Raw genomic sequence first — 14895 nt, 5'->3', positions numbered from 1 at the left:
ATCGAGTCATTTGCTTGTATCTATCGCTTAACACAAATGTAAATGTGAATAAATTGTGTTAACTGTGCACACTCAAAGTGACTTTGCCATTACAATTAACTATTGGTAGTGGTATTTGAGTGACTCTTTGCTTCCTTGCTCCATTATAAAGAACACGGCTCCAACTCTGAGAATTACTGTTGCACCAAAAGCTTAGATGTACCAGACTTCATATGACTTTAAAGGCTAATTATGTATTACTCGATAAAACGGGCACCACTTGGAAGCTGAAGTTGGCGGATTTCAGCTCAGATCGTCACAAAAAGTGATCATAAGTCATCAAGAATTCTGTGAAAACAGACGTTAACTGAATTCGAGATGGGGCAAACGTATCAGCTACATCAGTCACCATCATTCTCAGAACAGTCCAGCTGAGTGTTACTGAAAGGGAAGTTCACGCAGAGTTCAGTACCGTGGAACGCTCATGTTCCAATGAAAGTTTGCCGCACATATGCTAATAGGCACTCTAAAAACAAACCACTTCTGGTCTGCAAGTCATATCCAATATACCACAAAGACCAAAAACACCTTTATAGTGTCACAAAGTGACAGACAAAAATAGCATACCCCGCAGACGTCAGAGACTATATTTCAGGTTTATCATTTTTCAGCGTTAGGGAAAAAATAGAGAACATATTTAACATAACAGTAAACAGAAACGTCAACATAAAATCACATTCTCAGTATCCACCTCTCACCTTTAACACAGCATCCATTATTTCCAGACTCTCTTTGAGTTTTAGAAAAGTATCTGCAGAGATATTTTTCCCACACCTCCAAATTTCAGTCTTCGAAGTCGGATAGATTTTCTGATTCTCACGATCCAAATAATCCCAAACACATTCAGTGATGTTGAGGTCGGGTGAGGCTCTTCTTGACAGCTACACATCCTTCCAGACCCATAGCGCTGAGTGGTCTTCTCAAAGCAGAAGGATGGACAGAAACACCTGCAGATGTTTTCAGATCTGAAGCAGCTTGATTTTCTCCTCTTTCTCTCAGAGACTTGCTGGTGTGGACAGTTTTGGTGGTCTACCAGGTCTTGCATCTTTATTAAAGTCCCATTTTCTTTGTTTCTTTAAGTCATATTTGAGCTCCAGTTTTAGGAAACTCCTGTTTTTGCACTGTTTTTTATTTTCCTCTTTCTTATGCAAGTGGAGTATCGAACATCTAATCGCCCCAGAAATATCTACTGAAAATGAAGAACCTGTACTTTATTCCTGTTTTGACTAGAAAGCATTAAGCACTAACTACAATAACAACGCCAGCATTCTATTTATTATTATTATAATTGATTTTTTTATAGAGATCATTATGTTTTGTAAGTTCTAAGACAAATTCATAGTAAACGTGAAAGTCTTTACACTATAAAAACAGGCAACTGTTACTATCAAAGAGCAATACTGTGTTAGCAGTGAGGGTGAAAATGGGTTATAATGGTAGGTACATGTACATGACCGTAATACTTACAGTACAGCATTGCAAAGTGGAACAAAGCCACTGCCACTTCTATTTCTCATTACTGTATGTTTTTAAGGATGGCCTTGTTCACAGGCAGAAATAGCCCAGCATAAATACAGATTTGGAGCAGGAATTTTGCCCCTCAACAACAGGCCTAGTTGTCCAAACTAAATAGGCATAATTACAAGCAGCTGCTGAACCTTAACTGGAACTCTTTCTGACCCAAATGTGCCAATCTGCATGACACAACACAGTACAAAGGAAAAAAGAACACAGAGAATGAATGGAGAACCACCACAGAGGAAGGAGAAACATCTGTCAGCTTTCTTCCCGGTCTTCGAGCCCATCTAGATAAGTTGCACAGCACCACTGGCCACTAGAGGTGCTATAGTGCGATAACGCATCAAGTGTTGGGAGCCCTCCTCCAAGTCTACTACATACTCCCTTAAAAAGGGAAATTAAATAAAACATGACAGACAGACAGACAGACAGACAGACAGACAGAGAGACAGACAGAGAGAGAGACAATTACTTCCAGGAATAGTTGGCGAAACAAGAAGAGAACTACAATATAACCATAAATTCTCCCCTGACCTAAATGTAGTCGATTCATTTATGCTCGTGTTTGAGTTTGCCCCTTAGTTTTGCACTGGAGCTAAAAGGCTGATGTATCTAACGACTGCCTAAATCCCATTTGTCAAACACAAGGCCAAGTCAGGCCCATGACACAGTGCTATTCAGGAAAATTATTTAAATTTTCTATTTCTTATTAGCCCGTTTCACCCTGAGATGCACTACAGTCCCCAGTATGCACTGCAACAAAGTGTGTGTTTTGACCACCTTCCATGACCAACGATCTAAGGGCCAGCGGTTTCACAAATAGAAAAGATGCCCGATGTCTCTTTCAAGGAAACAGTCAGTTTAAAAAAAAAAAACCTAAACAATTTATTTTTATTTGGAATAATTTTTTAATAAGTATTTAGTTTTGGCATATATAACATAGTTAATGCTCTATTTGGCATATAGCATAGTTAAAAGCTTGTTTCTAGTTAGGCAATATACCTCTACGCTTTCTCATAGATAACAATATAACATAAAATTATATTTACAAGGAGTATGTTATGAGTTTTTTAAGCCCAAGGTATTAATAGAGGCTAATAAGCCACATAGAATCATCATTTATAGAGCTGGGAAGCGGTTGTCCCAAACCCTAACCCCTAAAACTTGTGAAAACAAAACTTAAATTTCTATTTTTTTTTAAAAGATATTTTAAACATTTTTTTCATTTTTAAATAAAAAAAAACTTTAATACAAAAATGTGTAATATTTTCCTGTGACTACTACATTTACATGTATTCTCTGTAGACAATGAGTTTAATCATTTTCATGCACAAAATAAAAACATGTAATTTAATTGGGGGTATTCTAAGTTTTTCATACAACTGTCAGCAAGTCTGTTTGAGATTACTCAACAATTTGATGTTATCTGAAATAAATTAAATAACTTAAACGATTATTTAAGCTTGACTGCTGGGATAGGCTCCAGCACCAGAGAAGCGGCTTAGAAAATGGTTGGATGGATGGATGGATTATTTAAGCATGCAGTATGGATCATGTTAATTGTTGGATTAGAGGCATTATTTGCAAACCGCATTAGCTTTGCAGCATCAGTACAAAACTAAAGACTTCAGACACCAAACTTGTCTTGGCTGATGGAGTACATCTGGGGTCAGGGGAGAACTGTGTATACGGGACTTTTCACCAAACTATTCTTATAAAAAGTGTCTTTGAAAAAAAGAAAACCAAAAGCCAAATCAAAAAGATTCAAAGGTATAACACAAGCAAATCCCAGCATAATTCTGTATTCTCGTGAAAATCCCTGCACAGAATGTACCATGTTAGTAACACTGGAACAGCCAAATATTATGAGTAAAGTGCAACTGTAAACCATTAAAAGGTAAATGTAAGGTTAAAGGACTCTACCTCTGTTCGTCCGTCTCAGGCTCCACCAGAATGTTCTCCTGCCTCTCCTTCACTCGCAGAAAAACAAATGAGTCCAGACAGGGTTCAGGAACTGTGCATACACAACGAATTACATAGGTTATAATCAAAGATATCAAAATACTCTAGCAGTACTCCTCAGACAAAGATGAACGAAGACTCCTGAGACTGAGAAACAAAAAGAACAAAAACAAAGCAGCATTTTTTGGCAGTATTATCTGAGCTTCTGGGCATGGAGGAGGCATTAACCTCTGTCACACTGTAGGTCCAAAGGGTTTCAAACCATGGCACTATGCCATTCTGTGATGGTGTGGATTTATCATCAGCTGTGCCACTAAATCAGGCCTATGAATTACAGAATGACAGTAGGTCAGACACAGCATCAGTGTCAGGGTTTAAACGTTGCCATGGCTGCTAACGGTTTGATTATCTGTGGCTTCAAGGCGGCTGCCACCTTAAGCTATGTTTGCACTGCAGGTAACGCAATAAAGGTTTTGAAATAAGGCTAGAAGAGGAGCCTGAAAGGTGAGGCATATGTAAAGCTTAACAGTGAACACCAACGTCACTACACCACTCATCCAAGCACGGCTTCAAACTACGTCTGGGTGGAAGATGCACTGAAACAGTTAAACTCTACTACCAGCATGTGCAAGTTTTCAGAAGGTCCAGGTTACTGTTAATGCAAATCTCATGTCTTTTGTGCTCACCTGCTTTCAGCATATCAATACTCTGCAGATTTGGAGGCATATGTCTCAGAGCTACAGCCTTCAGGTAAACTTCTGTATTAGCCAGGTACCTACGAGCAGTGAATATGACCACATTATGATAACTGGTTCGTAGGGCTTCTTGTGGAAGCCATTGTTGTGGCTGGTGTGGACAAGCAAGACACTCACTCTTTAGCAAAGGCAAACTCCTCAGGAGAGAGAAAGGATGGATCACCATCTGCCCGAGACTTCTCTTTCTCCAATACGTGAGGGAAAAACTTCTCTATCTGCAGAAAGGAAAAAATACACAGAAAACATTAGAAAACACAGGCAGACCTACACTATGAACTTTCTCTACACCAAAATGTAGCCAGACCAAGACAGCACAAGTCATCACACACTTGCCTCAGTAGTGCCTTCAGGTAATGTATTTGCTTGCTTATGGTGGTTTCTGACACTGTATAGCTTACTGTTAGTGGTACTGCTAAGGAATTTTTAAAGAAAAGAAAAAAATAAATAAAATAAATAAATAAATAAAAATAAATCAGAATCTACGCAGTTTTCCTCTTACCCCAGATGTAGTTAAATCAGCCGAGGCTGAGGCTGAACTGAGGCTATAGCTGCAAGGCTAATGGTGCCAACAAACACTTGATGTCAGTCACCCAAATAATTTCCACAAATGCACCCCCAAACCTTCTCTCACCCACTCAAATCGTATCCAGGTCCTCTTTAAAGTGGCACAGACTTGTTGAAATTGTCAAGAGGACCGTGTGCCTCACTGTGGACTATAAAAATGAGCAAACCCTCTATGTGTGGCTGAACACGGCGAACAGCCACTTCAGACAACAGGTACTGTGCCTTTGTGCTCCGACTCCTTCATTTGCACACATATCCCTCAGACCTATAGACATTAGATGTTTGTGATTTCTGTTGCTTCTATTCATAAACATATATCTTCAGTTGATACACTTAAAATGAAGAGTTATTAATAAATGAAAGAAGAAAAAAAAAAAAAAACAGGAACTGTAACTAATCTGCAGCGCCCAAGTGCCTCTGATGTGTGGACAGTCGGATTCGGCAGTTTGGCTGATCAACTACACGTGTGTTGAGGGAAAACTGTGTAAATGCGTTGTTTTTAATCTTCCTTTAATCGTTCCTTAAGCACTTTCACAGGCTTGAGACTTAGTATGAGTCCGTCCTCTTCTGTCTCTCAGGTACCTTCTGCAGTCGAGAGCGGAGGTAGCTGCTTAGGACAAAGCGGATACGGTCTATCTCCATGCGGTGGACGCTGGCCTTTAGGTCTCCTTTCCTGACGCGCTGCAGATTCTCCTCCTAAAAGCATTTGAGAAAGCAGATATATGTGGGACCATCAATAGTGCTGCTTACCATCAATAGTGGTATATCTGAAAAATATGTTTGAGAACTATTTTGCCTCACAAGATGCGACATGTATGTCTTTGAAATGAATCTTTTTTTTTTTTTTAAATATACATTTTAGGCTGAAAGCTGGTCTCAAAACTATTGTAAATCAATGTCTCAGGAACTGGCAGCATATCTGTAAGTATTTCATGTAATAACTTTATGTGAGGAAGTGTTTAGGGGTATTAAACACCTAACAAATAAGTTAAGCTAAAAGGTTCATTAGTTAAACTAAAACACTGAATAATTGGAATTGCCTTTCAGCACTTCCAGCAGATGGATTTAAATGAAGCTAAATGTGCCCTGGAACGTCCTGGCCTCCAGGACTGCAGTTCGAAAACACTGTCCTGTACTTTACAGACTGCTTATGCAGCAAACCAAAATACCCTCATCCCAGTCATCCCTCATACCATGTGCATGAGTTGCTCCATCACACACTCCACCAATTCGGACTTGTTTTCCAGAAGCTCAGGGGAGAATTTCTCATTGAGCCACGCCTGAAACAGAAGAACAGCCCCTCAACAAAGGAGAAGTATTCACACAAAACAGGTACAGGAGAAAAATAAAGTTCTTCTGTAAAGACGTAACCAGGTAGACTGGTCACTGTGTGTCTAAAAGCATTTAGGCACCCCTTCCAATTAATGAATTCAGCTACTTTAAGGTGCTTCAATTTCTGACAAAAAGAAGAGTTTCACATTTTCAGCACAAAACAAAAATCAAATGACTCACGGTGTAGAAACTTACTGACATAGTTTTCTTAACAGTTCTGGTGAATGAAACCAGGGGTCACCATGTCCACAGCACAAATACAGCCCTTTTACTTACTATCAAAATGAGCAACACTTTCAAATGACGACTCAGCTCTTCAGTTTTCTTTCGATTCAGCTGAAGACGGCAGGTTTTACAGCTATCAAGAAAACTGTCTAGCAACTTTGGATTGCTCCACAGCTTTTCTGGATATCTAGGTTTCAAAGAATAGTTCAGATGGAATATCTTACAGCAAGGCTTAACAAGGCAAAACCGGCAGCAATAGGAAGCTGGGAGAATTTATGACTCTATTCAGAAACTTTAGCTTCCAATTCTATTATGTAATGTTGTTCGGTTGTGTAGTTGTTTACGTATTGTCTTAATTTGTGTGTATGCCTCTACTTTCCCCTTACCACTTTTCTCACCCCTGTTGTAAAACACAAGATAAAATGCAATAAAAAGATTAAAAAAAAAAAAAAAGAGCAGTACTTCCTACATCTTTCCTATGTAATCTTCATGATGGCAAAATCAAACAAGGCTGCATCCAAAACCACATACCACTATACTAAATAGCATGCCACCATTGGAAACTTCAGTATGTACATTATAGTAATCAGCATTTTTGGATGCAGCTTAAGTTTTCTATGGGGAATTATTTCCCCTTACAACACCCTACAGGGACCTCTCCCCGCCACAGATGGATTCAAAAAATTTGAAAAACAATGGGGTAAAAGGCTTCAGGCACTGTATTCATAACTATTTTGTGTAATAGCTTTTTGTGTGGTAGCTTTTAGTGGCATTAAATGCTTCGGACATCTGGTTCCCATCACCACCACTGTGAAGAACTCTGACTCTGCAAGTTTCTCTTGAACAGAGCGTTTCACCCCAAACCACTCTGAATGACTTTCTTTACATCTCAACCATTTAATTAAGCGAACATATCGCTGCTGTCGGAAGAAAACCCTGTATCTCCAATTTAGTCGTTTTTCTGTTTTTGGCATAATTTGAAAATGCCTGCTGCCCTTTACACTGCATGTGAATTTCAAGATGAATGGACCAAAAGAAACGGCCCAAAATTACATGTAAAAAAACTCTGGTTCCATTGACTTACATTAAAAGTCAAGTTAGTTTTTTCCTTCTCCTGTAAAGTTACCATTTTGGAGATACGAGGTTTTGATCCGACAGAAGCGATATGCAAGTTCCCCTTTAACTGCCTTTTTACCCTTGATTTCTGAAGAAAGGCAGGACAGGAAGGTGTCCACAAACTTCTGGACACAAAGAGTGAGTAAGAGTGTCACCATTGGAGCTGCAGTTTAGGCTCAGACTACACACTTTAAAAAAGATGGTTCTTCAAGGATTTCTTAGTAAAGATAATGGTTCTATTTAGAATTGCATGACTAAAGGCTTCTTTGCATCATCACAGGGTTCTTCAGACTGATGGACAACATGCCGTAGATGGCTCAAAATGGTTCCTTATAGCAACCAAAAAGGTTCTACTACTGTTACGGTGTCAAGCTTGTAACAATACCAGAACCTTTTTGGGTGCTGTATATAACCCCTGTCAAAAAGGTTCTCCATAAAACGGGCTGTAGCACCTTTTCCATCAACCTGAAGAACCCTTTCATGATGCAAAGTACCATTCAAATCATCTCAAGGGTTCTCTGAGTGTTCATGGTCCTTTATAGAACTATTTTCTTTACAAAAGAACCCTTGGAGGACCGTCTTGTAACACCAGAACACTTTTTTTTGGCGCTACACAGAACCACACACACACACACACACACACACACACACACCTTCAATCTGATGAACCTATTCGCCACGCAGGGAACCATTTAAGCATGAAACGGTTCTACATTTCACTCGTGGGTAAAAACAGAACCCTTATTTTTAGTACAGAACCATGTTTCCTTAGGACCTGTCCTGCATGTATCGTTGCTATGTGAGCGTGTCTGATAAAACACGTCCTCTGGTCACACATAAACAAACAGCTCTCGTTCTCCATGAGCTCTCCTGCTCCAGCCGCTCATCCACCCACCTCCTCCAGCCGGGCGATCAGCTCAGCCGGTGTCAAAACATCCTCCTCCTCCTCCTCCTCCTCCTCCTCTTCTTCACTCAGATCACCAGCGTCCGAGAGCCTATCAGCCATGGCGCTGATGCTAACCGATTAGCACGGTCCTATAAGCCCTAACGGACGCCTTAGCACACAAACACTACCGGCTTAGCGTCTTTAACCGCTTTAAACACCTAAAACCGAGAGTACGTCAGCGAACCGGGACCTCTCAGCAGGGTGGTCGAGCAGACAAGCGCGGAAAACAGGTGCTAAAGCGTCCCGTTCACTGACAGACCCTCAACACCGCGGTGTTTACACCCGGAAAACTTCCCGCCAAAAGACCGCGTTCCCGTGACGTCATCGTTTCGTGCAGCTTGGGATGCGAAAATCTGCGCAGTGCCCGGCACAGACCCCATTTTCAATTCAATCGGAAGAAATATGTTCATTTTTTTATTTATTAGTAAATGATTTCAATAAATAATTCCGTTCTGTTGTGATTTTTATTTTATTTTATTTGTCATTATTTCTTACAGGTGTATTGATTGAAATGTGTATTTTGTCGTTTGTGTGCCAATGTGTATTTATTTACAGAGCTGTCACTCGCTCGCACTAATAACCAGCCCTCATCAGCCACAGCGTGGGACTAGCTTTCTTACCTCGGTGGTGCTTTGCTGTAGTGTTAGTCCTCCCGTCGGCAGGGGCAGCAGAGTCCGCTGCTCCCTCTAAGGGAAGTCAGTCAGATAAGCTTCCCCAGCGAACTGACAGCGGATCCCACTCTGCAGAATGGCGGCCAGGCTTCTCCTCCGTACTGCGGTTCGAGCTGCTGTGACCAGCCGGGCTCTCCCGGCCCAGGCTCAGGCTCTGACTCGGGGAATGGCGGCTGGAGGTGATTTTTCACTACGTGCTCCAAATACAGACAGAGTGGCGTTACCTTAGCAACCGAGCTAACTCTAGCTGAAGGACGCCGGGTGTTTAGATTAGCCAGGTTCGGGTAAACACAGCCGCCCTGTGTTTACCGGGGCTTTTAGAGCCTGTACTGCCAGGCTTTGGGTTTGTGTACAGATAACAAGGCAAAATGGCTCATTTGCCAGCTTGACCTCCGAGGTGGTGTCATTTTGTAGTTCGCCATTACCCGGGCGAGCGAGAAGGATCTGACTGCAAAGTCCTGTTAGACCCTCTTAGACTCTGTTAGACCCCCATTCTTATACATAGATACGTGACACAGTGGTCGAGAGGCTTTGTAACTACCGTACAGAACCTGGACGGTACGGAGGGCAGTGCGTGGCGTGTTTAGAAACCGGTAAATACTATGGCTGCGTCCCAAATTGCTTCTTACTCCCTCCGTAGTGCACTGTGAGATATGAAGGTGAAATTCTATGCTAAGAGTGCAGTGTAAGTCCTGTAAATCACCTGTAAATCTCCAACCCTGGCCCTGCAGAGCCTAGTTCCAACACTCTTTAAGAAAAGATGGTTCTTTACTAAAGACAGTGGTTGTATGTAGAGCTATGAACATACAAGGAACAGCTTGCCAGCTTAAAGGGTTCTTTGCATTGTGAAATGGTTCTTTAGACTGGTGGGCAATGTGTTGTATGTGGTGCTATATAGAGCCTTTTTGAAATGGGTTCTATATAGCACCAAAAAGGGTTCTGCTGTTGTTCTGGCAGAACCCCTTTCAAAAATGTTATGTATGGAATTATATACAACACATTGTGTGTCACCTGCTCAAGCTAATCAACCTCTTCCCTGATTGGCTGGATCAGGAGTGATGGAGATAAGTCAGGGGCTGGGCAGCTTATTGGATACAGGTTGGAGCTGATCTCAGTAGGAAGCAGGACCAGGCATGGAAACCACTGCTGTAGGGAATTGAGCACATGCGGCTGAATCTCAAATGGTTCTTTGTTAGACATACTATGCTGTTATGTTAGGCGTGGAAGCCGAAGTTATTTTAAGACCTATTTAGTGCACCTCCTATGGAGTAGGGAGCCATTTGCGTTTCAGCCAAAGTGATTATGAATTAAAAGGAAGTTTGTGGTGTGGATTAGCCGGAGAGATTGGCTCTGTAAATGATTGCATAGTCAATAGTAAGTTACATGTGTGCGTGCTTAATGACCAACCGCAGCACAGAAATATACTTTTAGTACTAAAAGAACCAAAAATGTTGCTATAAATACAAATAGTTTCTCTTAAAATGGTTTCTTTCATCGAATAAGAGCAAAGTGTGGGGGCTGAAGCTGTGGTTCTGAGGCTCTGTGGATTAATACTATTGGGTTGAGTCCTGGGCCTGAACTGTTCTTCTTTATGGTGAATGTTAGAGAAAACGGCACCCTGTGGTTAGAGCTGGGCGATATGGCCTAAAATGTTATCACGATAAACAAAATTCATATTGGTCAGTATCGATACATATCACGATAAATGTCAAGTCATTATTTCTTTCAAGTTTGAAGGCTGATTATTACTCCTGGGTGGTTAATTGCTGTTTTAAACTGTCATGTTCTGACCATAAAGGATAAACACTCACCAAACAGTGGAACATTTCACAAATCTGTCATGGGACAATGGGAGAAAGTCAGCTGTTTTTATCAGCTGGAAAAGCACAGCCGCAATTTTTGCAATATTCATAATTTAAGAGGATTATTTTTAGCTGTCTGGTGATGAGCGCTCGGCTATCCCGTTACAAATACTAAACAAGTGGCCAGCAACAGTGCTAAACTGTTTAGTTTCTCAACATCAACTTATTACCAACAGCAAACATTAGCTGGCTCGGTAGGTCAGTGATAGATCACACCGCCTCACTGCCATCAGTCCTACCACATCCATGTTAGAGCATATCATAGTCTTCAGGCACCAGCCAGCAGACGACTATCGTAGTAGTAGTTTGAGGGGTGAACCGCAATAAACAGAGTCCTCCTTTTAGGTGTGTTTAAACTGAAAGTGGTGCTGGAAAGCCTGGTAAGATGGCATTCACCTGAGCATGTGATGTTTATCTGTGTTGTACACATTTTATTTACAAATCAACATGAAATGCCTTCGGAGTTTTTATGTTTTATGTCTGTTAATGATGTTTTTCAAATATGCAGCTATTTTACCAAGTTTTTGTTTGCCTGTATCTGCAAGTACTCCACCATTAATGTATTTCAGAAATGTGTTGGACCAGGACCTTCATCTGAAAGCTGTTCATTAAGCTGCTGTGAGGTGTCATTTAGAGGCATTAAACTCTTCACATGTCTGGTTCCTATCACCACCACTGTAAAAAGTCTGACTCAATACGTTTCTCTAGAGCAGAGCATTTCACATCCAAATGTTTGGAATGCTTTGTTTGCAACTTAACCAGTTCAACCAATTCATTTAGCAGAGGTTTAGAAAAATCGGTGGAGTTCTCCCTTTAAACAAGGAAAACCACAACAAATTACAGACATTCCAACAGGGCAATGAAAGATGCCACACTTTCATTAAGAAATTCAAGCACAATTTAAGACCCATTAAGATCTCATGGGTCTGTGCTGGGGAAATATGTGGCAAAGAAAAGGCCAACCACTGTGAATGGACTGTGAAAAAAGAGCAAGGAAAGTGTGGGAAGCAGTTCCTTTAAATAATTGATAAAAAACTAGGAAGGTATGATGAACAGTGTGATGTCTTTAGTACTAGAAGAGCTACAAGATGCTAGAAAATGCTACGATGTCTAAATGAAGTGCTCAAAGATTGATTGTTTTTTTGCTGTGCCTGTGATCATTACAATAAAGGCAAACTACAAACCCCATTCAAAGGTGGTGAGGTGGTAGGTAAAATCTACATAAAACAGAAAGCAGTGACTTGTAAACTGTAGTTGAAGAATGTAGTTTGAAAAAAGCAGTTATTGTACTTTATCAAGTTTATCAACTTTACCTTGATTGCTGTAAACAATCCAACAAACGATTGCAAATTTGATGTCTGCAACACAAATTAATTTCTTAATGAAAAAATTAAGGGATTTTACCATCTCCAGTCCATAACATATCTCCAGGTTCTGTAACTCTTAATAAATCTCTGCCTAAAGGGCAGAGCCGAAAACCAGAGTGCAGTGGTGTAGGTGGGATAATGATATGGGGTTGTATTTCAGGGGTTGGCGTAGGACCCTTGGTTCCAGGCAAGGGAAATCTTAATGCTTCAGCACCAAGACATTTTGAACAATTGTACGCTTCCAACTTTGTGGGAACAGATTGTTGAAGGCCCTTTTCTGTTCAAGCAACTGACTTCACAAAGCCCAAATTCGCAAAGCAAGGTCTGTAAAGGCCTGGCTTGGGTGAGTTTGTTGTGGTAGAACTTGACTGGCCCTCACAGAGCCCTGACCTCAACCCCATCAAACATCTTTGGGATGAACTAGAACAGAGATTGTGAGTCAGGCCCTCTCGTCCAACATCAGTGTCTGACCTCACAAAAGCTCTTTTTAATGAATACGCAAAAAATCCTACAGATAAGCTCCAAATTTTATAGAAAGCTTCCCAGAAGAGTGGAAGCTGTTAGAGCTGCATAGGAGGGACCAACTTATCTAGCAAGTGTTGTAAAAGCTGAGCAGAACCTGATTACAATGGTTATTGCTGGAAAAGTACTGCTTTTTCTGCTGGAATGCCACGCGTGGAGTTGTTGAAGGAATAGCCAGAATTAAAGCACATTTGATACAATGTTCAGGGATTCTTTTTGTAAATGTTCTTTTTCAGTTGTATTAGAGCAATAGAACTATCCTGAGTAACATCTGTTACATGGATCTACGGTTCTTGTGGCTGCAATGTAAAGTTATTTACAATAAAGCCCTCCCTTTTGTGATCTAGCTTGAATGTAACGTGTCTATTGCGATATTCTTTTTATGACTTCTTAATGACCTTTGGGGGAACATGTTCTTGGGCAAAACGCTTTCATATAACTGCAGAGATTGATGCAGGTGAATTTAGAATATGTTGTTTATTGTACTGGTGTGCATGTGTATTTTATAAAAAATAAAATACAGATTTTTATCACTTCTGCACCACAGTATGGAGCAGTATGCAGCAATCTGCCCTTGGCTGAACGTTTTGGCCAGTGTTTACAGTGACACGATGTACATTTATGCCTTTTTTCAATATCTGCATGAAGGTATCCCGACTGATGAGGAGCAGGCCACTGGACTGGAAAAGATTGTGCTGAGTGCTGCCAAAAAGGGGGCAGTGAGTATGGACACATTTCGCGTTTTTGTATTAAATTTGTATTATGCATAGATAACGACATCCTTGACATCTATGCTGTCTTCTGTCCTCAGGATCCCTACAACATCTTGAAACCTAAAGAATTTGCAGGCACTAAGCAAGATCCGCATATCGTGCCCTCCATCTCTAACAAGAGAATCGTTGGCTGTGTTTGTAAGTTATGATTTTAAGCTGTTTGAGTTACCACTAAGCTTTTTTTATTATTATTATTATTTATTTAAAACTAATTTCTGTACCAATATTTTATGTGGTGCTGGGGCCTTGCACATAGCTGGAAAATACAGAATGCCATTTGTTGTGCATTTTTTTGATACCATCATGTAAATCTTAACTGGAAAGATGCTACTTACAGTCCTTATAAAACAACTGTTTGTATTTACATGACCATCATTTATTCTGGCATCCAAGGAACCCGAAACCCCTCACCACATGACTCCCTGTTCTGATCTTTTTGTGTAGGTGAGGAGGATAACACAGCTGTGGTGTGGTTCTGGCTGCACCAAGGAGAGGCTCAGCGCTGCCCATCCTGTGGGGCTTACTACAAACTCGTCCCTCATGAACTGCCCCATTAAGTAGTGGCTGTTTTGCATCATTTAGGCAGCCTTAACATGCTCAGTTTCAGTAATTCCATAGGCGTACATACCTCTTAGCTGTTCCTTATTCCATAAATATCAGCAAGAATTGCAATATACAGGAACTTGAATATGCCAAGACATGGACCACTTTCCAGTTCCCTGTTCTGGAAACAGGAATGTTGCATTCCAGCTTGCTTATGGCATTTTTTTCCCTCTGCGTCGCACAATTTAGGTTTAGTTTTTGAACACCTGAAACCAGCTCATAAATGACCAAGGACAGATCTAAGAAGTATAGGACATTATATTTTACCTTGCAGTCTTGAACTACTTCCATTCCCATTTAATGCAATAAATGTTCCATTGTAGTGCATATTTTACCTCGTACTTGCATACGAGGAAAAGAGCATTCCTTTACATACTACTCCTCTTAACAAAAGATACTGTCCATGTTCAGGTTGCCTCTGCTTTACTTTGTAGATGACATTGACAGCTGTAACTTTCCCTGTGTTGTGGGATTCATTACGTAATATTTTGCTTCACAGCGCTTGAAACATGAATAATGTGCTTCAGTTTTAAATGTTCTGTATTTATCTCTGAAGATCCTTTACAATAAATGAATCTTGTGTTAGCGGGTATGTGTCTTGACTGATGTCCTTGATAGTAGGTCATTCATAGAAAACAGC

The 14895-nt window shown here is 40.6% G+C and overlaps 2 protein-coding genes across 2 annotated transcripts; one reads left to right on the top strand and one right to left on the bottom strand.

The window, feature by feature from the left end:
* Positions 1-1070: 1070 nt before the first annotated feature.
* gins4 (GINS complex subunit 4 (Sld5 homolog)) lies at positions 1071-8754 on the bottom strand. The gene is made up of 7 exons (XM_017696309.2): positions 8407-8754; positions 6032-6118; positions 5421-5534; positions 4392-4489; positions 4206-4294; positions 3481-3571; positions 1071-1941 (listed from the first exon to the last, which is right to left on the bottom strand). The coding sequence occupies exons 1-7, from the start codon at positions 8515-8517 to the stop codon at positions 1845-1847; spliced, it is 687 nt and encodes a 228-aa protein (XP_017551798.1). The 5' UTR covers positions 8518-8754; the 3' UTR covers positions 1071-1844.
* A 387-nt stretch (positions 8755-9141) lies between these two features.
* Positions 9142-14840, top strand: LOC108426657 (cytochrome c oxidase subunit 5B, mitochondrial). Its single transcript, XM_017696310.2, has 4 exons — positions 9142-9307; positions 13528-13598; positions 13691-13790; positions 14097-14840. Exons 1-4 carry the CDS (start codon positions 9205-9207, stop codon positions 14207-14209), a joined length of 387 nt encoding a protein of 128 aa, XP_017551799.1. The 5' UTR covers positions 9142-9204; the 3' UTR covers positions 14210-14840.
* Positions 14841-14895: the final 55 nt, after the last annotated feature.

Source organism: Pygocentrus nattereri, chromosome 29 (genome assembly GCF_015220715.1).
Source record: "Pygocentrus nattereri isolate fPygNat1 chromosome 29, fPygNat1.pri, whole genome shotgun sequence".
Classification (NCBI taxonomy): domain Eukaryota; kingdom Metazoa; phylum Chordata; class Actinopteri; order Characiformes; family Serrasalmidae; genus Pygocentrus; species Pygocentrus nattereri.
Note: the sequence above shows the minus strand (reverse complement) of the source record. Positions and strands in the feature narration are given on the sequence as shown.